The sequence below is a fragment of the Fusarium phalaenopsidis genome (genome assembly GCF_050370095.1).
Source record: "Fusarium phalaenopsidis strain FUZ10S chromosome Unknown contig_32286, whole genome shotgun sequence".
Taxonomy (NCBI): Eukaryota; Fungi; Ascomycota; class Sordariomycetes; order Hypocreales; family Nectriaceae; genus Fusarium; species Fusarium phalaenopsidis.
Genome location: NW_028145413.1, coordinates 2,802,456 through 2,822,603, shown reverse-complemented (window position 1 = coordinate 2,822,603; position 20,148 = coordinate 2,802,456). Strand labels below are relative to the sequence as shown.

General features: G+C 53.9%; 8 protein-coding genes across 8 annotated transcripts; 4 read left to right on the top strand and 4 right to left on the bottom strand.

Moving 5' to 3' along the window:
- Positions 1-15: 15 nt before the first annotated feature.
- LRP88_03159 (pyridoxal phosphate-dependent transferase) lies at positions 16-1,688 on the top strand (the record flags this gene model as incomplete). Its single annotated transcript, XM_083239789.1, has 5 exons — positions 16-126; positions 189-195; positions 382-432; positions 527-1,176; positions 1,239-1,688. The coding sequence occupies 5 exons, from the start codon at positions 16-18 to the stop codon at positions 1,686-1,688; spliced, it is 1,269 nt and encodes a 422-aa protein (XP_083104919.1).
- A 390-nt stretch (positions 1,689-2,078) lies between these two features.
- On the bottom strand, positions 2,079-3,181 carry LRP88_03158 (uncharacterized protein; the record flags this gene model as incomplete). Its single annotated transcript, XM_083239788.1, has 2 exons — positions 2,079-2,981; positions 3,032-3,181. The coding sequence occupies 2 exons, from the start codon at positions 3,179-3,181 to the stop codon at positions 2,079-2,081; spliced, it is 1,053 nt and encodes a 350-aa protein (XP_083104918.1).
- Positions 3,182-3,501: 320 nt separating this feature from the next.
- On the top strand, positions 3,502-4,284 carry LRP88_03157 (mitochondrial 54S ribosomal protein bL28m; the record flags this gene model as incomplete). Its single annotated transcript, XM_083239787.1, has 1 exon — positions 3,502-4,284. The coding sequence occupies one exon, from the start codon at positions 3,502-3,504 to the stop codon at positions 4,282-4,284; it is 783 nt and encodes a 260-aa protein (XP_083104917.1).
- Positions 4,285-4,477: 193 nt separating this feature from the next.
- Positions 4,478-6,952, bottom strand: LRP88_03156 (tryptophan synthase TRP5; the record flags this gene model as incomplete). Its single annotated transcript, XM_083239786.1, has 6 exons — positions 4,478-5,281; positions 5,335-6,244; positions 6,300-6,532; positions 6,583-6,653; positions 6,708-6,795; positions 6,905-6,952. 6 exons carry the CDS (start codon positions 6,950-6,952, stop codon positions 4,478-4,480), a joined length of 2,154 nt encoding a protein of 717 aa, XP_083104916.1.
- Positions 6,953-7,941: 989 nt separating this feature from the next.
- LRP88_03155 (pheromone-regulated protein PRM1) lies at positions 7,942-10,140 on the bottom strand (the record flags this gene model as incomplete). Its single annotated transcript, XM_083239785.1, has 1 exon — positions 7,942-10,140. The coding sequence occupies one exon, from the start codon at positions 10,138-10,140 to the stop codon at positions 7,942-7,944; it is 2,199 nt and encodes a 732-aa protein (XP_083104915.1).
- Positions 10,141-12,509: 2,369 nt separating this feature from the next.
- On the top strand, positions 12,510-13,721 carry LRP88_03154 (S-adenosyl-L-methionine-dependent methyltransferase; the record flags this gene model as incomplete). The annotated part of the gene is made up of 4 exons (XM_083239784.1): positions 12,510-12,658; positions 12,765-13,330; positions 13,382-13,499; positions 13,553-13,721. 4 exons carry the CDS (start codon positions 12,510-12,512, stop codon positions 13,719-13,721), a joined length of 1,002 nt encoding a protein of 333 aa, XP_083104914.1.
- A 2,452-nt stretch (positions 13,722-16,173) lies between these two features.
- LRP88_03153 (ubiquitin-like protein ATG8) lies at positions 16,174-16,761 on the bottom strand (the record flags this gene model as incomplete). Its single annotated transcript, XM_083239783.1, has 3 exons — positions 16,174-16,222; positions 16,281-16,498; positions 16,672-16,761. The coding sequence occupies 3 exons, from the start codon at positions 16,759-16,761 to the stop codon at positions 16,174-16,176; spliced, it is 357 nt and encodes a 118-aa protein (XP_083104913.1).
- Positions 16,762-18,348: 1,587 nt separating this feature from the next.
- Positions 18,349-19,636, top strand: LRP88_03152 (coproporphyrinogen oxidase; the record flags this gene model as incomplete). Its single annotated transcript, XM_083239782.1, has 2 exons — positions 18,349-18,558; positions 18,617-19,636. The coding sequence occupies 2 exons, from the start codon at positions 18,349-18,351 to the stop codon at positions 19,634-19,636; spliced, it is 1,230 nt and encodes a 409-aa protein (XP_083104912.1).
- Between the last annotated feature and the right edge of the window lie 512 nt (positions 19,637-20,148).

Here is a 20,148-nt window from a genome sequence, read left to right as displayed (position 1 = left end):
ATCACCACCTTCACAATGTTGTCCACTCTCCGAGTTGCCAGCCGCAAGGCTGCCCGTCCCGCCCAGTTCAACCTCGCTGCCATCCGTGCCGCCTCTAACTGGGCCAACGTCCCTCAGGGTCCTCCCGTATGAAGCTCCCACTCTGCCAATGCGCATCTTCCGTTTCCTCTCATGCTAACTTGTCACAGGATGTAAGTTGTTTCTTGTGCTCTTGAGCTTTTTACAAGCTCCGTTGTTAATCAATCGCTTCTTTCGCACAAAAACAGGCCATTCTGGGTACGTATGATTCATACTCCATACTCCGTTCCCCCGAACAGAGGGGGAATGGTGCTGGAAAAAACACCTCATCACCAAGCGCATTGGTGCTAACCCTATCTCCAGGTATCACCGAAGCCTTCAAGGCCGACAAGTTCGACAAGAAGATCAACCTGGGTACGTCCGACGTCACCCCCACGCCATTACCCTCGCACCGACCGCGGAGGCTCCCCGTTGTGTCCGAGCTTAATCTGACTCGATCCGTTTACAGGTGTCGGTGCCTACCGTGACGATGCTGGCAAGCCCTACGTCCTGCCCTCCGTCCGCGAGGCTGAGAAGAAGGTGGTTGAGGCCAAGCTGAACAAGGAGTACGCCGGCATCACTGGTGTCCCCGAGTTCGCTCCCGCCGCCGCCAAGTTGGCTTACGGCGCCAACAACCCCGCCCTTGAGCGCATCACCATCACCCAGACCATCTCCGGTACTGGTGCCCTCCGAGTTGGTGCTGCTTTCCTCGCCAAGTTCTTCCCCGGCGAGAAGAAGATCTACATCCCCACCCCCTCGTGGGCTAACCACAAGGCTGTCTTCAACCACGCCGGTCTCGAGGTTGAGCAGTACCGCTACTACGACAAGAGCACCATCGGCCTCGACTTTGAGGGTCTGATTGCTGATGTCAAGGCTGCCCCCAACGGCAGCGTCTTCCTCTTCCACGCTTGCGCCCACAACCCCACTGGTGTTGACCCCAGCCAGGAGCAGTGGAAGCAGATCTCTGATGTCGTCAAGGAGAAGGGCCACTTCGCCTTCTTCGACATGGCCTACCAGGGCTTTGCCAGCGGTGACACCGACAAGGATGCCTTCGCTGTCCGCTACTTTGTCGAGCAGGGCCACAACATTGCCCTCTGCCAGTCTTTCGCCAAGAACATGGTGAGTCTCGGACATGCTCGGATTTTGTTCGGTATCATAACATATTGCTAACAAACTGATAGGGTCTCTACGGTGAGCGTATTGGTGCCTTCTCTATCGTCTGCGCCGATGCCGACGAGAAGAAGCGTGTCGACTCTCAGCTCAAGATCCTCATCCGACCTCTGTACTCCAACCCCCCCATCCACGGTGCTCGCATCGCCTCCGAGATCCTCAACAGCCCCACTCTCTATAAGCAGTGGCTCGGTGAGGTCAAGGAGATGGCTGACCGCATCATCACCATGCGTGCTCTCCTCAAGGACAACCTCGAGAAGCTCGGCTCCAAGCACGACTGGTCCCACATCACCAACCAGATCGGCATGTTCGCCTACACTGGTCTGACCGACAAGGAGATGACCCGCCTCGCTGAGGAGTTCTCCGTCTACGCCACCAAGGACGGCCGTATCTCCGTTGCCGGTATCACCTCTGAGAACGTCGGCCGTCTTGCCGAGGCCATCTACAAGGTCAAGGGTTAAATATTGTACTGACAGTAATGAGGAGGGAAGTGGAGGATAATCCAACGGGACATTGGCAGGGCTACTGATAGACTCTTCCCTTGGGTAAAAACAGCTACGGTCATGAAAGCTGTAGGGATTGGATGGACTGAAAAATACCCCCTAGTCTTGGGTTTAGGTCGGGCTGTCTGGTCTGATGGATAACGACGAGACGAAAACTGAAAATATATGTACGAGTAACCTGAATAAAAGACACGGGCCTCGTGCCTATTTACCTGCTATTCTAAGGGGTATACGCTGTGAAATGTGAAAATATGTAAACAAAACAGGCGATGCTTCTGGACATCGTAAGAGACTCTTGACTATCATCTTGATGCCTAGGCATGATGTAAGACATGACAGGAGTTTCTCTCATACATTTAGTCGATCAAGATCTCCTCTGACATCTTCCATCTGTCGTCCCATCTCCCTATACACCCGCGACATCTCTCGCATCATCCTCTCCTTTCCCTCACCGCCCTCAACCCCGACGCCATACTCGCCTAGCTCAGCCGTCAACCCACGGACACGCTCCTCGCCGCGGTTCTTGGCATCGCGTAGGTGGGCGCCGTAGTTCTTAAGTGCGGCGATCGCCTCGGGCGAGTATACGGCGCGGCGGACCGAGGATGCAGCAATGGCGGCCTCAGCGTCGTAACGGCGGGCATGTAGCGAGACCTCTGCGGCGCGAATCTCGAGGCTTCGTGCGACGACGCCGTGCTTGGCTTCGAGGGCACGGATGAGAATGCTGAGAGCTTGGCTGGCGGCTTGGAGGAGGGAGGTTAGGGTAGCGAGGGAGCGAAGGCGGTGGGTCGAGAGGTCGGCTTCGGCGGCGGTCAGGTCTGAGCGGAGGCTGGAGAGGGTGCTGGGTAGGGAGGCGATATGGCGGTGGAGGTAAGATGGGTTCGTGGTCGGATGGGCGATTCGCGCAAGGCCTAAGGCTGAAGATCGTAGATTAGATGCGATGAGAGGCGCGAGACTTGGGAGGAGGGTCTCGAGGTCGGAAAGTGGAGGATGGGCAAAGAGAAGCTCGAGGGTATCTTGCGGAAGAGGCGGGATGCCGGCGTCTAGTAAGGGAGGCAGGACGAGAAGGAGATCGAGGAGTGGTTCAGGTAGAGTAGGCGCCTGCTGAGACCTCGTGTCTGGCTGTTGTTGGTTCTGTGGTGCTCGAAGACGAGAGGAAGCTCTTGTCGCGGGCGGTGTACTTGGTGTTGCTGTTGCTACAGCGCGTGTGAGGATGTGGTGTTTCGCAGAAATCAGACGTCGACGATCCAGTTCCTAAAACCAAATTAGAGTCACTGATATCTTGTAGAATGGGATGATCTTACCTCTCGAACAACCGCCCGTTCTTTGGCCGCGGGGTCCTCCTTTGTAGAGCCATCGGGATTCAGAATGACATTTGTGAGTTTGTTGTAGAGATTTGAAAAATCCGGATTGTTCTGCAAAACTGCATCATCCACGGGCGGAAAAGCCGTCATTGCGAAATCATCACCAGCATAAACAGCCAGGCTTGCATTGAATTTAGGAGTGTTAGTGAAGCTCTCACCAACCAAGCTCCAAACTCAAAGTGGGGTCGCCTGATTGGATTACTCCCGCCCATGTCTCCGGGGCCGGAACATCAGGCGCTTCCGAGCCCGCGGGGACCCAAAAATCTCAACACCAAGAAAGTCGAGCACGATAGAGATACGGACGGAACGATCTCTGACGGCGTGCGATTCGGATACCCGCCCGCTCAGACGCCAATTGAGGCCAATGCCTCGTCCTTGAACGAATCATCACGATCAAGGCCCCCCGAAACATGGCATCCTTTGCCCCCGTGCGGCCGGCCCTCAGGGCAGCCCTCCAACCATCGACGACCTGCATCCTCGCCCGCCAATTCAGCACGACTCTCCCCCAGCAGACAAAGACCATCAAGCCTCACCTCCTCCCCTCGCGGCTGATCCCCCCCTACCCCTACGGCGAGCGCCGGGTGTACAAGCAGTCGAACCGGGGCCTGTACGGCAGCGCCCGCATCCGCTTCGGCAACACGGTCGCGGAAAAGTACAACAACAAGGCCCGCCGCTTCTGGAGGCCCAACGTCCACGTCAAGAGCTTCCATCTCCCCGCCGTCGACGCAAATGTCAAGACTCGGTTGACCCTCCGCGTCCTCAAGACCATCCGCCGTGAGGGCGGCCTGCAGGAGTACCTCCTCAAGAGCAAGCCCGCGAGGCTAAAGGAGCTGGGACCGGGAGGATGGAACCTGCGTTGGCTGCTGATGCAGTCGAGGGATATTCAGAAGAGGTTCAACGAGGAGCGGGTGGCGCTGGGTATGCAGCCCAAGGAGATTGAGAACAGGGACGACATTATCCAGTACGCCCTGGACTTTGCTACCCCTGGTCCTCTGAGCCTGCGCAGCCGCTCTACGCTATCCGAGCTCAAGGCCGCCTCGGCCTATGAGTTTGTGCTGGGAGACGAGGATCTGGCGGATCTCGAGGGTGTTGAGGAGCTGACGGACGAGGAGGAGGCGCTGCTGCTCAAGGAGCTTGACAAGGCAGAGGCCGATCTCAAGACGACGACGACAAAGGACAACGTTACGGTATAAATGTTTCATGTATTATATGTACCAAAAGCCCCTTGTTTCTCATATCAAACGCCAAAACAACCCTTGTATCACCAACCGCCAGAAGCCCAAGATAGAAAAAGACATCTTTTTTCATGTTTTTGGTCATGTTCTCATTTCAGGAGCTAACTACACAACATACGTACAACCTCTTATTCAACATGGTATCATTTTTTTAGAAACGGAGATCCCATCCAATCTTGGGTCCCAGCTTGGGAAGCTCATCCGCCACGCTCTGCACATCCTTGTCACCACGGCCACTCAGGCAGATGACCAGATCCTCGCCCTTCTTCATCGTCTTGGCCAGCTCGATGGCACCGTAGATGCCGTGTGCCGACTCGAGAGCGGGGATGATACCCTCAAGCTGGCTCATGAGCCTGAAACCGAGGAAAGCCTGGGCGTCAGTGGCGGCAATGAACTTGGCTCGCTCATTATCCTTCCAGGAGCTCAGCTCGGGACCGACACCGGGGTAGTCAAGACCAGCAGACACAGAGTGTGTCTCGGCGATCTGACCATGCTTGTCCTGGAGGACGTACGTCCTCACACCGTGCAGGACACCCTTAGAACCACCGGTGAGGGTAGCACTGTGTCTTGTTGTCTCAACACCGTCACCACCAGCCTCAACACCCAGAAGCTTAACACTAGGCTCATCCTCGAAGGGGTAGAACATGCCGACAGCGTTGCTGCCTCCACCGACACAGGCCACGACGGCGTCGGGCAGCTTTCCTCGCTTCTCGAGCATCTGTTGTTTGGTCTCACGGCCGATGATGGACTGGAACGTTCGCACGATGGTAGGGAAGGGGTGAGGACCGATTGCGGAACCGATGATGTAGTGGGTGGTCTCAAGGTCAACGACCCAGGCGCGGAGGGCCTCGTTGACGGCATCTCGAAGGGTCTTGCTTCCAGCCTCAACAGCGACGACCTTGGCGCCGAGCAGTCGCATACGGAAAACGTTGAGAGCCTGTCGTCGGACATCCTCCTATAACATTGTTAGTCACTGTATCACAGACTCGTCAAAGCGGGTAGACCTACAGCGCCCATATAAACTGTGCACTCCATGCCAAACTTGGCACAGACAGTGGCGGTAGCAACACCGTGCTGACCAGCACCAGTCTCAGCGATAATGCGGGTCTTTCCGAGTCTTCGAGCCAGGAGGAGCTGTCCCAGGGCGTTGTTGATCTTGTGGCTACCAGTGTGGTTCAGATCCTCACGCTTGAGCCAGATGTTGGCGCCGCCAGCATGCTCAGTCAAACGATCGGCCAGATGCAGATGGCCGGGTCGTCCCATGTACTCATAGTAGGACCGGTACTCCTCCCAGAAAGCAGGGTCGTCCTTGATGGCGTTGAATCCGTCCTCCAGTTGTGACAGGCAGTCCATCAAGCTCTCGGGAACGTACTGACCACCGAACTCGCCGAATCGCTCAGGAATCTTGCCGTGCAGAGCGGCGAGCTGAGCAACCAGGGCGCTATCCTCCTCAGCACTGATATCGTTATCCGTCACAGTTGCCTCGACAGTGACATTGTCTCCGCTGGGCTCCTTGGCTCCGGCGACAGCCTCAACAAGCCCAACCTCCCGGGTGTTCTCCTCCGAGTCACGACCTGACAGATAGGCGCAGTACTTCTCAATGTCGGCAAGAGCCTGACCAGGCTCGGCGTTCTTGATAGTTGTGATAATTTGACTGCCAACGACGACACCGTCGGCAAGGGTAGCGACGCTCAGGAAGTGTTCACGGGTGCTGACACCGAATCCAACAGCGGCGGGCTTGTTGCCGCTGTACTTCTTAACTCGCTCCAGAAGAGCGGGGAGGTTGGCGTTGAGAGTTCCGGTAGCGCCAGTAACACCCATTCTTGAGACGACATAGATGAAAGAGTCGGCCAGTTGGCAGAGGATCTTCATTCGGGTATCAGAAGTAGCAGGGGCGATGAGGGGGACGTAAGAAAGGCTTGAATATTCGAGTCAGTATCAAAGTCTGGGTTTCGCTGTGTGGTTCAACTCACTGGCCCTTGTTGCAGAGCTTTCGGAAGGAGATGGCCTCCTCGGGAGGCAAATCGACGACGATGAAGCCATTGACACCAGAAGTCTTGCAATCCTCGAGGAGTCGCTCCTCACCGTAGCTAAGAAGGGGGTTGTAGTAACCCATGAGCAGGACAGGAGCCTTCAGACCGCGGTCTCGGGCCGCCTTGACCATGCCGAGGGTGGACTCGATCGTAACGCCATTGTCAAGAGCAATCTACACCAAGTCAATTTCCGCCCATTGATGTTTCCAAGTCTCGTACGAACCGTGTTGGCAGTCTGAATGGTCGGGCCGTCGGCAATTGGGTCGGTAAAGGGTGCACCGAGCTCGAGAACATCTTGTGTGTGATCAGCGCAAAACTCGCAACGTCATTCGGACCAGAGGCACTCACCGGCACCACCCTTTTCCAAAGCCAGGAGAATATCGGGGGTGTCCTCAGGCTTGGGATAACCAGCAGTGACATATGATACCAGCGCAGACTATATTCAACATAGGAAACCCTATTGTCAGTCCATTATGGCTCCCGGTAAAAAAGTTGTGACTCTTGTCTCTTTACCCCGCGGAGGGGCAACTGGAGTGTGAACTGACCCTGTTCTGCGACTTGCAGCGCTGGAAAGTTTGTCTGATGGCCTCCATGATTCTGATCGAGTGTCTTGTTCGTCGGAGAAGTTGCTTTCTTGACTTGTAAACTCGAAAAAAGGTGTCGGCCTTGGGACTCTTTTTAAGAGAAAAGAAAAAAGTCGGGGAAAGCGAATCAACGAGTTGGAGTTTCCTTTGTGACTGGAAGTTTACGCCACCCGATTCCGGAAGAATGCTCTCCGCCACACCTCAGGCTCGATTAGCTCCTGCCGCCGCTGCTCCTTCCTGCACGTCGCCTGCACCTGCATATTCCGTCCACACTCCGCTCTGCAGCGGGCATCCATGTACCCCACTCCGGCCCCGGACTTGCCTAAAACGGCAGTCATGATGACAACTCCGGGCAGTTTGGAGGACATGGTATTCACCAAAACACGTTACATGGCCGTTTGAATGGCATGGATTAGCGGATCTAACTTACGGTCTGTATGATTCATTGTTGACAGATGGACGCCATACCCTTGAATCATGCACCCCGGAGGATTATGCATGCGCCAAGCAACTCCGAGCATGGCCGCTGGGGCACCAACATCACTTACACGCGACATCACCACGATATACAGGCTGCATACGTGTAGCCATCAGTTGTTATTCTTGTCTCAATCTAGGGCTAGGAACAATCTGGTTTGCCATCGTGACTACAGTATGTAACGTGCAGACCCGGCGCGAACCCAGACTCGGGGTCGCCCCTTGTGATACGGAAGCCAACTATTCGATATTCTCCCTTCGAAACAGTACAAAAAACAAATGAAATGACAAGAAAAGATTTCGAGTTGCCTCCAGTTCCAAAGTATTATCAACGCCGTCCATGCAATGTCATCATGATCCCCCGTCGCCTTCATGCAGTCATACGGTAGGGAGAGTATCTTCCGGCACAAGGTCCAGCCCAGACCGGGAGTAGCGAGAAAAACTGCAACAAAGAAAAGATGGAGAGAATCTTGACGCCTCCCCCCAATTCCCCTTCAACCGGTCAATGGGCTCCAGACTTCCTAGTACTTGCCACTTGTCGAGTCGAGGTAGCCGTAGGAGCTGCTTCTCTGGTTGCCCTCGACCTGCATGGGACGACCCCCTGTTGCACCGGACATGAGCTTTTCGTCACCTCCGCTCGGTGCTTGTCTGTAGCTGTCTTCCTCGCCTGAGGAGGATCCAAATCGAGGGAAGTGCATCACGCCGCCGGGGTTGGTCTCGTCGCGATGTCCGATATGGGGACTGGCGTTGGGTCGGTCGTCTCCGGTGTAACGCATGCCACCTTCAGCACGGCCTTTGTCGGGTGAGGCCATGCCGGCCAGTGTCCATACAACTCCGATGAGTACCACAAGGCAGTAGAGTAGCAGCAGGCCGGTGGAGATAAGGGCATCCTGGATCAGATTGTTGTGGAGCCAGTCGGTAACAGCCTGGACAGCCCCCGTGACCTCATCAGTAGTGACGCTCGACGGGGATGCAAGGAACGTGTTAAGGTCCGAGTCACCATCAATCGAGTCCTTGGCGCCCATGCTGAATGTGTTGTTCTCAAAGAGGGGGAAGTTGACTTGGGAGTGGTCGTGCACCCATGTGAGACCCTTTTGCACACTCTCGATCTTGATACCGATGACGCAGTGCAGGACAGTCTTGATGGGATCGAGGAGGATGGTACCCTTGAAGGCGGTGTTGAGGCCATCATCCATGGTTTCAAGGAAGGTGTTGAGAGTGTCGTTGACGGCATCCGTAGCGTTAGTAACGTAGCCGAGAACGTCATTATTGATGTCGTCGTTGAGGCCCTTGATGACACCGTTGGCACCATTAGCCCATTCATCAGAAACGCTCTCCAGGCTCTGCACCACGTTGTCGGCAAAGGCGCCAACCTGGTCAGCCAGAGCAGGGACTTCGTTTCTAACGGCCCTGAGGAGGAGGAACTGGCAGAAGCAAGAGAAGAAACCGGCAATCGCGAGAGACAGGACGAACAGGGCCGGCACAGAGGTGGCGTAGGCAATGCACCAACGCACCAGGATCTGCTTCTTGCCCTTGAAGCGAGAGGCGACCTTTATTCCCCAGGTCGCGGTCATGGGGCGAGAGGCGATGTAGACAACGTCCATGGAGTCGAATTGGCCCTTAGCAATGAGACGCGCATGTTGTTGCTGTCGTCGCCAGCGCTTGATCTCGAGCCAGGCCATGGGGACGATGGCGGCCACGGCCAGGAGGACAAGAACGACGATGAAGATGGTCTTGGCCTTGGCGATGAGCTCAAACAGGTTGGTGAAGAATTCGTTGAGAGCGTCATTCTCGGAGCAAAAGGTCAGCTGCTTCTTCTGGGCCAGAGGGAATGCATCCCGATCGAACTTGTAGTTGCTGTAGGTTTCGTTGAGAGCTTGCCGAACAAAGTTGAAAGGCTTGGAGATGGCCTCCTCGGTCATGTTCTGGACCTCTCGGAAGTCGGGAAGATCCTCTTCGAGCTGGCGAACGTCCGAGACAAAGGTTGTGGAGTTAAGGTCAAAGTTCTTGAGGTCTTGGATGGGCTCCGTGAAGTTGACCTTGGGGATGTCGGGGATCAGATCGCCAAAGACGGAGTCCTCGATGCCCTCAGTAACCTTATTAATGCCATCCTCAAGGTTTCCGGCAATGTCTTCAATCTCCTTGGCAACCTTGTCGATAATCTTGTTGAACGCCTTGGTGGCATCCTCGGTGACATTAGCAACGACGTCAAGACTACCATGGACCATGGCTGTGATGAGGCAGACGTAAGTGGCAACAAGGAAGTTGATGTAGAAGATGATGAGGTTCTGGACGCCGACGATGATGAGGTCGAGCATGTACACCATAGCCTCGACGGACTTTTCGATTCCAGAAGCGGCAAGCTCGTTGACACCTCGTGACAGGTAATGAGGCATGGATGCCATGGCGCTTCCAACATCTTCGACTTTGGTACAGGCCGAGAGGGCCTTGGTTTTAGCATCCCCGACATTGTCGTTGAGGTCGGCGATGAGGATGATGACTCGAATCAGGACCAGAAGGAGGAGGATCGTCCAGCGATTCATCCAAATCTGAGAGAGTCTTGAACGGAGACTGAGGTACGGAGTAACGGTAGGAGCAGTATCGGCGCGGGCTTCCTGAACCTTTCGCATCTCGGACATTTCGATCGACTCTGTCCGGAGGGAGTCAGGGACGGCCGGGTAGACCGGCGGGTCGTCGGATTGTTTCCGTGAGGAGAACATGTTGAATCTATGCGTGTTGGTATCTCTGAAGGATCAAATATGAAAATAGAGAAGAGAGAATAGAAGTTGAAGGGAAAGGCAGAGGATGATGCCAATATTCGAGTGATCCCTGGATTAAGACGGAGGAAGTGTGACGATTAACTAGACAAAGAGAGAGATGAAAGAAATGGGACAAAGGAAAATTAACGGCCGTGAGCAAAATATTTCCCGATCTAGCCTCTATGATTCCATGATGACCTTGTTTATTGTTGTGAATGAGGAGAGAGATTGTGTGTGTGAAAGAGGAAGCAAAGCGTAGAATAATAGGACAATAGGAAGGGGAGCAAAGACAATAAGGGAAGTTTTGGCTGCAAGGCGCTGCAACTTACCCCGGGCTAAAAACTCCACTATTGGAACCTCGAGTGAATGAGAATTCCCCAAATAGGGACTGGACTCAGAACCGCCCTCAGATTTCCTTTCTCGCCTTTGAGCGGCTGGCGCTTAGACCTTGCAAAGTGAGGTCGAGCTAAGCGCCCGCCCAACACCGGTGGCCACTCACGACGCAGTCAGAGGCCTGAGTAGAAGAGGCTTCAAACTGAGCCGAGAGCACAAAGAATACGGGCCGCTCAAACAGGGCCGAAGCTGACGTCTCCCCGAGCTGACGTTTCTAATAGAATGGGGAGGCTGGAGGTTGATGAGTCTTTTCTTGGCTGGGCTATCGTTGTTTGACTTGTCGCTTGAAGTGGCCCAGCCGCCTCAAGCACGGATTGTTTAATAGGTCGTTCCAAAAAAGAAAAATTGACAAACTTGCACAAATGAGAAAAAGTCACAATATCACGGGCATCAATGGGCAGCCTCCAAGTGAATGGGGTGCGAACCGAAGCGTAGATATATAACAAGTGACTCACGCAGATGGGCAAGGGGGAAAAAACACCACGGAACGACGTCGTGAATGGTGCCCACCGGAAAAAGTCTCACCATCAGGCACGGCAGCGGAGAGCAGGTCATTTTAACTGATAGGGAGACGACGCATCTTGATTTCGGGTAGAGGGTGACGCCATTGCGAGCAGGTCCCCATCGCCGTGCCCGAGGCCGTGACCGACTACGGCATGCGAGATGGGCGAATAGCACCGAGACCCCATCACGGACTGACTGGCGAGAGCAGGGTCTCGCAAGAAACAGAAGGGCGCCATATTCCAAACGGATAGGATCATCTCCAACGCAACTTGTGGTGGTGAACGTTTTCACGGTGGCGGACCAGGATGTCGTCGTGAAGAGTGTGGGAGAAGACAGCGCCTCGGGTCCAATCAAGCCTTTGTTCAGCCCATTTGTCCCTGGTCCTGGTCCCTGCCACCCCGGAAGGGCTGCTAAAAAAGGTCAAAGGGTCACCCTCCTCCACTGCCAGGGTCCCTTTGGCGACAAGGGTTCACGTGGCCGACAACCGCCGATCTCATCCAAAGGCCTGCCACTTGGCAAGTCTGGATACGGGCCCGAACGATGTCGAAACCGGATTTTCTGGAACGAGGTAGCTCGTGTTTCTAATCATCGCCGTGCAGATTCTGAAACGAGACCGTCTGCGGCGAGGAAGAATCGTTCTTTAGCCGATGGTGAATCAAGCTTAAATTCTGGTCTTGGGGGCTCTGACGTCACTTGGAGGGGAACTGGGATAGGGAACGCCATCCCACCTCAAGATGAACCGAGCGGAAGATGGCGAGAATAGGTGACGACAATAGAATCATTCTTTCAGCGGCTCTCGAAAAGTGTTTTCGGGTTGTAATTTTACGAAGCGCCTTGTGTATCGAAAGAGGTCGCCGTTTGGGCCGCTTCGTGTGAAATGATTGGCTGTAATGACAGCGGCTCACGGTTCAGCTGGCGCGTAGTGAAACGAGAACCTGACGTTCGAGAAGATGCAGCCCAACCATCACGGCACAAGATTAAAATAGCCAGACGGCCTAGAACTGTGATATTTGAAAGCTGGGCAGACCTTTATTTCTTTGAGCACCGTGCACTGCTTTCGCCAGTCTGGATGTGTCTGCCAAGCAGTCACTGTGGTAATTTGACGACCCCACAACGGTGAAAGGTTCCAGCGCCTCCATGATCACGAACCGAGCTACGTTCCCTCTCACATCCCAGGCCGATACATGCGGCTGAGGTACGAGTGTTGAGGCCATGGCTTCTCTTGCTCGAGGAATACTATGTGTCTCGGATGCGTCGGTGGTTACACCCACTCAGCAGTCACTGTTGCACTGCACTGGATAGCGGGGTACATCAAGATCCCCAACTTGAATACCCTCAGCACCCACCATCACCATCATATTATTGCCAGTAAATCAGACTCGCCGGATTGCACACCCTAGTTGCTATACAAGCTTTACAGCTACTCGCCAACTATGACTACCGCGGTTCCTAACGACCAGGCCACCGACCTGAGCAAGCAATATGACACTCCTCTCGGTCTCGCCCACTCCACCATGCAAGCTCTCAAGGACAGGATCAAGCTCCATTATGACTTGGCCAGTGACTACTACCTGAGTTTGTGGTGCGTTTTCAAGCCTTTGCCTTGATCACAATTAAATGCATCATCATCCTCCGCATCTTGACTCCCGTGTGCCTTACTCCCCTAGCCTACTAACTCCTCATGCCAGGGGCGAGCACATCCACCACGGGTACTGGCCAACACTGGAATCCCAGGAAACGCAGACGAAAGAGCAGGCACAGATAAATCTCATCCGACTACTACTCGACACCTCCAAACTTTCTTCCAACACGGCTGTTCTCGATGTAGGATGTGGCATCGGCGGGACGTCTCGCTATCTAGCCTCTGAGCATGGCTGCTCTGTCACCGGCATCACCATCTCGCCCAAGCAAGTTGAGATCGCAAACCGCCTCACCAAAGCCGCAAATGAAGAACATCCGCAGACAGGTTCAAGTAAAAGCCCAGATGGCGGTGGCTTCACCCAACTGGGTGCCGGAAAGGTCCGGTTTCTCGAGCTAGATGCCGAGAAGATGGGTGACTTCTTTGACGACCAGCAAGAATCTTTTGACGCTGTCTGGATAAGCGAAGCGCTAAGCCATTTCCCAAGCAAAGCCCTGTTCTTTGAGAACGCGAAAAAGGTCCTCAAACCGGGAGGCAAGCTGGTGTTGGCGGACTGGTTCAAGGCCGAAGACCTAGACGAGGTGGCCTTTGTCAACGACATCAAGCCTATTGAAGGTAACAAGTGACGAAACACCAAACCCTGCTCGAATAATAACGTGAGGGCAGATGGCATGCTTCTTCCCCCACTCTGCACCCAGCGAGGCTATATCGATCTTGCGAACCAGGCAGGGCTCGACATCTTCTCTAGGCCAAATGATATCAGCCAGGAGGTCCGAAAGACTTGGTATGTGCTTCATCCAGCTGGCCATGTTTCCAGGCTCACTCATTTCTCAACAGGGACATTACTTGGTCGCTCGTCCAAAATCCATCACTTTGGGCATTCGCCTTCACGCAGGGCCGTGACGGCATCGCTTTCTTACAGTCGTTTCGCGCCATGAGACGTGGGTATGCGAACGGAGCCTTTCGGTACGCTGTCATGGCATTTGTCAAAGGGGCTGATATTTAGTACACACACTTGGGAGTCCTAAAGTCCAAGGCAAGATAGAACCTGTACTAATTCTTGAATAAAATTGTGCCAAATAACCAGGTTGACGTGGATGCCAAATATCTGCCACCCTTCTAGTTCAGCTATGGCAGCTACTGTGATGGCAGGGAGGGTGTCCCTTGACCCATTTCCTGGTTCTCAACTCCTGGTCATCGACAATTCCATGGTCAAACATGGAACTCTTCATGGTCAGGTAGGAGGTGAGGCGCAACAGCACCACCACAAAAGGCAGCCACAACGATCATGGCCTTGAAATAGACAGCTTCGGGGTTAGACATCGGGACGTAGATCAAGTAACCAGATGGGATCGAGTATCTAGATAGGATCGAGAACTCGGGCAATTCATGAACGGAGTCAGGGCGTCCGTCATTATGAAATGACTTGGCACACTCAACCATCTTGTCAAAGTCGTTGTTTTGTCCTTGTAGCGACATCACTTTCTTCGGATCCATCTCTTGTTGTGGCATCCAGTGAAGTTGTAGAATGACAACAGACTCGCCTTAGGTAGTCGGCCTGATACCCAGACACTTGAGCCCGAACTTGGCGCTCCTCCACCAGCAGTAATCCGTGATGTTGAGGCAAAGCATATTCCACACTTTGTCGGAGCTGCCTGGTTGCTGTGTGTTGAGAAGATATGGCCGATATCTGAGGAGCCAATCTTTACCGAAGAAGGCTTGGATATGCTGGAAGACTTTTTCTGTCTTCTGGATGTTGGCCTGGGTGTCGTTCCATGCGTAAGGGGCGATATGACCGGCCCAAGGCTCGCATTTGCCTATGAGAACGCAGACATGCCCGTCTCGTTCGGAGCACTTGCGCTCCTCAGGATGTTCTGGCCTTTTCCAGGGTAGCGGTTGCTGCAAGACTGTAGGGGGAGAAGGAATCGTTAGCTCACAAGCTTATATACCAAGCCAGAGATAAACCATTGATACTCACAATGCTTAACAAGCGCAGGCAGACCCGTTAGACGTTGGTACAGCTCTCCTGACAAGACTCCAGTCGATAGGCAGTCGCCGGGTCGGAGGGCGGACAAGGGAACGGACAAGATAGTGGCGACTTGCACAGCGTTGAGTTTGAAGTTTGCGGTTCTCGGATCGGCGCGGATTTCTGACTCTATCTTTATGGCAAATTGCCGTCGTATCTCAGCCTCGTGGACAGGCAAGAGAACGTCAGGCTCCTGTAATGCTGGTTCTGCTCCCATCTTCCTCTATGACGAAGTAACAATGAATACGAAACAGTGATAGTGAGACCGAGCTCGGGTGTCTTCTAGACGCCTTCTAAGTGGTAGGACTGTCAATATATTAAAAGATGCTTCGGATGCTTCAGATGCTTAAGAAGTCGATGAAGTCATGAACAAGCTTGGTTCAGAGTTTGGAATGAAGGTGGGAAGAAGAGAAGTTGAGTGAGGAAAAAGGAAGACGTGGCAACAGTCAAGATTAAAGAGGAGAGAGGAATTAAGGTTTCTATGCACGCAGAAAGCGTCACGATGAAGTCGTCGTTTACTTGCAAGATGTTGAGAGGAGCCCATATTGGACAACAGATACATGTCTAGCTTGTATCCTACCATATGGATTGAATCAAGAGTTAGAAGAAACGACTTCGCATAAGAGCTCTCGTTTTTCGTTGCCATATCTATTTTCTTATGTTTGAAAATGACCATTAACCAAAGTTGTCAAGAAACATTCGCGAGGCTTTGTTGAGGATAGTTAACCCTACCGAAGGTGGTGTACCAAATATCCGCCCCCAAAAAGTAAGGAGGTTTGGAACCTATGCACACATCCAGATGGACGGATCATGGAGGAAGGAGTAAAATGCCTTGACAGCCAGTGATGCCTAACTCTTGAGGCATGGGTGCAAAGAGCGTATACAACAGTCCTTAGTTGCCCAAGAGAATGGATGTGAATCTTCAGCGACTGGAAACCTTCGTTTCTGACCAAGCAAACCAAGGCGCTAATCTAGAATAGCCGTCCAGGCACATGGCGTGCTAGCGTCAGTTCCAGAAGCTAAGGTCATCAGGTGATGAGCACAGCTGCCTAGAAGTAGTCATTGTTCCCATCAAGCTCAGCTCAGCGTGACTGAATCCGGACAGACTCATCAAGGGAAATGACGTTGTCCTGGTGACAAATGGAATACGGGTCAACACAATGACGAAAATCAGATCTTCGGGCAGCAGGTTTGATATTGTCTACCAACTTGCAGTCCTCGTTCCACTCGCGCTGTCAGAATAATACCAACAAAGCTGGACGATTTGCGACGAGATGCAGAGCAGTTCGGCCTCTACTACATCCCGATATCCCGGCTCGAAATCAGAGTACAATAACCAGTACCGTTCAACAAAATAGAATCACCCAATACAACCGAAACGCCTTCATCATTCTCGACGTAGAATTGAGTACCGATCCAATACGACTTGCTCTTACGCGTCACCAAAGGTGTTCTCGCCAGAGTAAGTGATGTAGAGGAAACTAGACGCAGACATGTCAGCAACGAGTTCATTTCCAAGCAGGGTGGCGGGAGACATACCCGTCCTCGTCCTTGTGCTCCTCGTAGATGCTGCTCATAAGAGCGGCCGTAGGGGGAAGGACCTCGTCGACGAAGATGAAGATGGCCTTCTCGGGCGACAGCTTGATTCGCTTGCGGATGACGTAGACGAACTGGCCAACAGTCAAATCGGCGGGGACCAGGTACTTCTTCTTGTCGATGGTCGCGATGTCGCTCTTCTCGACCTTTTCGCAAATGACCTATTCAGCGCGTTTGTCAGCACTCGATCCCTCGAAGGCGTCGTTGGCAGCGGCAGCGATGTAGCTGACGGGACGACGCAGGGCGGTGACCCCGCGCATGGCCTCGCCAGTCTCTCGCCGAGTCGCAGCCGACGTCGAACAAATAAATACAACAAGAAAGATGGCAGACATACCGGAATGCGGTCGGCATACTTCTGTCGGATGCGCTCGGCCTCGGCCTTGCGCTTCTCGAAGGGGTGCTCGTCCTTGAACTTGCTGCGCATGGTGGATGATTGATAAGATCGAAGGCGGTAAGTGTGTTGTTGTTGTTCAGAGTCGAGCTTGGCTTTGCGGGAAAACGCAAAAGGTTGCAGAAATGGGGAAGAGATCGAGATGGAGATGGGATGGAGAGGAAAGAGCTTAGGTTACGATCGGCTTGCGTCAGGTAGAAGAAGAATGAGAAAGCGAGGTCACTGAGCCTTAAAGGTGGCACGGCACAGATAAGCGGTCGGCCAGACTAGAAAGAAGGCAGCAACAGGCAGGAGGCGGAGGCAGCGGTAGCGGTAGGCGGACAGGCAGGCTCACTCACTGGCACTGCGCAAGAGGGCAGGCGGGCAGTGACAGGGAGAGGGCAGGCGCGCGGGGCCGCCGGTCTAGCCCTAAACAAGCTTAGCGCCATCAAGGTCGGTGAATCACAAGAGGCCCCGCGAGGCAATGATGGCGGGGGAGCAACAAGTCAGGCGTCGCACTGTCTCGTCACAGGGTCGTGACGTGACGTGAATCGATGCTGAACAAATCACGACTGCTGACAGGGGAGTCAAACATGGAGGAGGCCTTTTTTTTTTCACTCAGGTCCTCATTTTCAAGTCCATCACAAGCTTGACGCCAAGGGGCAGACCTGATTATCTTCATTGCCTATCAAGGAATGGACAGATCGGAGAGCTTGCGGCTCTCAAACACAAAAAAAGAAGATTCCACCCATTCGTCAGCGACTGTGTTGATGCTTAAACATATCTACGTATGTACTCGCAACAACAAAAAGTATCTGTAACAACAAAAGGTTTGTTTTCTGCAGGTCACTCGGACCCAATCCCTGAAAGCCCCTCCCTTGTAAATGTTTGTAGATACTTGTGATTCTTGTCCTTTTTTTCTTCGTGGTTTGGTTTGCCTGTTCGCCCCCTTGCTCACTCACACTTGGCGGCTCCCCTGCCCATGCACTGCATTCCCTCCTTGCATTGGATGTGCTGAACCAGCTGTGCCCAAACCCAGTCACCGAGAAAAGGTTGGCCATCACGGTGGGAAGAAAGTAAAAGGCAAACAAACAAGCTTGGCGCACTGTCCCCGCCACCTCGGTGCCTCCAGAGGAACAGAACGTGCCAGGGGGTTGAACAGCTTAATTACATGAAGCCCAGGCCCAAGCTGCAGCAAGGTCACGGGATAGATCACATGCCTCAGGACGAAGCTTCAATATCAGAAAGACGAGATATCCCAAAAGACCGGGAGTCCGGAGAAGCATTTGACAGAATCAAAGGATTCCGGAGGTACAAAGGCCAAGTACCTCCGAGTGGTGCGTTGGCTTTACCGCTCTCGGCAGCCCGTCAGCCGATTCCGCCGGCCGGCCCCATCGTCGCTCCCTGGGGTCGAGAACTACGTCGAGAGAAGCCAATTGCCAAACATTCGATTCTGACCATCACCCGAGTCCTAATCGGCCCAAACCGCGAATTGAATCCTACCAAACTCTGCCGCTCTCTCTAGAACACCCCGGCTTCTGGCGGCAAGGTGGCCTCACACTCAGGCAAAGAAACCACCTGATTTTCGGCACATTTTTCTTTCATTCTCGGCCTTGCTCTGCCGCTTGAAATATATAGGTCATGGCTTCCAGGCGGCCGGTTCAGCGCCTTGCTGCGCATCTTGCATCTCCCTCTACACGCTTCTCCCAGAGTCAATTCGCTTCTACGAGACGCTGGCTGTCTAGTTCCGCCGGTTCTCGAGCTTCCCGAACCGCTTCGTCCTCCAATTACTCCTCGTTGTGGCTGGCCGCTGTCGCCCTTGGTGCCATCGCCCCCCTCGCCTACAAGATGGTATGTCCTCACGAGGAGCTCCCAGGAGGGTCAATTGCTGACGTAGAGCCTCGCCCAGGCTGAAACTGAATCCCTCCGCCTCGATCCATCCACCCTCGCCGACCGCGATGCTCAGAAGAAGCGCGAGTCGGGCGTCTCCGAGGACTCACCCATGCGCCTCCGTATGGAAAAGTTCATCAGGGAACAGCAGGCCCAGATCGTCGCCGAGCTCGAGAGAGTCGACGGCAAGAAGTTCCGCAAGGACGAGTGGGAGCGCCCCAACGGTGGAGGCGGTACTACATGTGTCCTCCAGGAGGGCAACGTCTTCGAAAAGGCCGGCCTCGGTGTCAGCGTCGTCTATGGCTCCCTGCCCAAGCCCGCCATTGAGAAGATGCGCGCCAACCACAAGACTCTCGATCCCAATGTCGAGTCCCTCGACTTCTTCGCCGCCGGCCTGAGCATGGTCCTTCACCCTTACAACCCCATGGCCCCTACCGTCCACCTCAACTACCGATACTTTGAGACGGCCAACCCCGATGGCACATCACAGGCTTGGTGGTTCGGCGGTGGCAGCGATCTTACCCCCTCGTACCTCTTTGACGAAGACGCCATCCACTTCCACAAGACGCTCAAGACGGCCTGCGACGCCCATGATAAGGACTACTACCCACGCTTCAAGAAGTGGTGCGACGAGTACTTCTTCAACAAGCACCGAGGCGAGTGCCGCGGCATCGGCGGCATCTTCTTTGACGACCTCGACGAGAGCGAGCGGGACCAGGAGAACACGTTCGCCTTTATCCAGGACTGCCTCAAGTCCTTCCTCCCCTCGTACGTGCCCATCATCGAGAAGCGCAAGGACATGCCCTTCAACGAGAAGGAGAAGGAGTGGCAGCAGCTGCGCCGGGGCAAGTACGTCGAGTTCAACCTGGTGCACGACCGCGGGACGGCGTTTGGCCTCAACACGCCCGGCTCTCGTGTCGAGAGCATCCTCATGAGCCTGCCGTTGACGGCGAGCTGGAAGTACATGCACGAGCCTGAGCCCAAGAGCAGGGAGCAGCGCCTGGTGGAGGTTCTCCGGGATCCCAAGGAGTGGGTCTAAGCCGATGTTGGATTTATTGAATGAGATATGGAAAGGAAACGGTTACGAGTACGTATGTGAAAGGCGGAGCGATTGGTTTAGTGTATCATACCTTGGGATGTGAGGATCATAGATGGAAGAGCCCAGGGCTGTATAAACAAAAATACGGATGGATAATCCAAAAAGGCATGAACAAAATAAAAATAATCATTAAATAAATATTGTCAACACTGCTCTATTCGATCTTGTCAGTATGGGTGGTTGTCCAAGCCGCCAGGCTCACGATTGGTGATCAACTCAGTCATCACACCTTCTCTCTGTGGAGTCAAAGTCTTGCTCTTCACCCTCACTTCGCCATGTGACAAACATCAAGGCAATGGAGCCTCTCCCTTCTCATCGCCAACTGGTAACAACTCTCATAACATCCATCTCCGATATCGCACCGTCAACAAGCGCCAGCGAAACGACATCATCACAGCCGCCTCCGCCCGCTCAACCACCATCCACATCGCCCCTCCAGGCAATTCCACCCT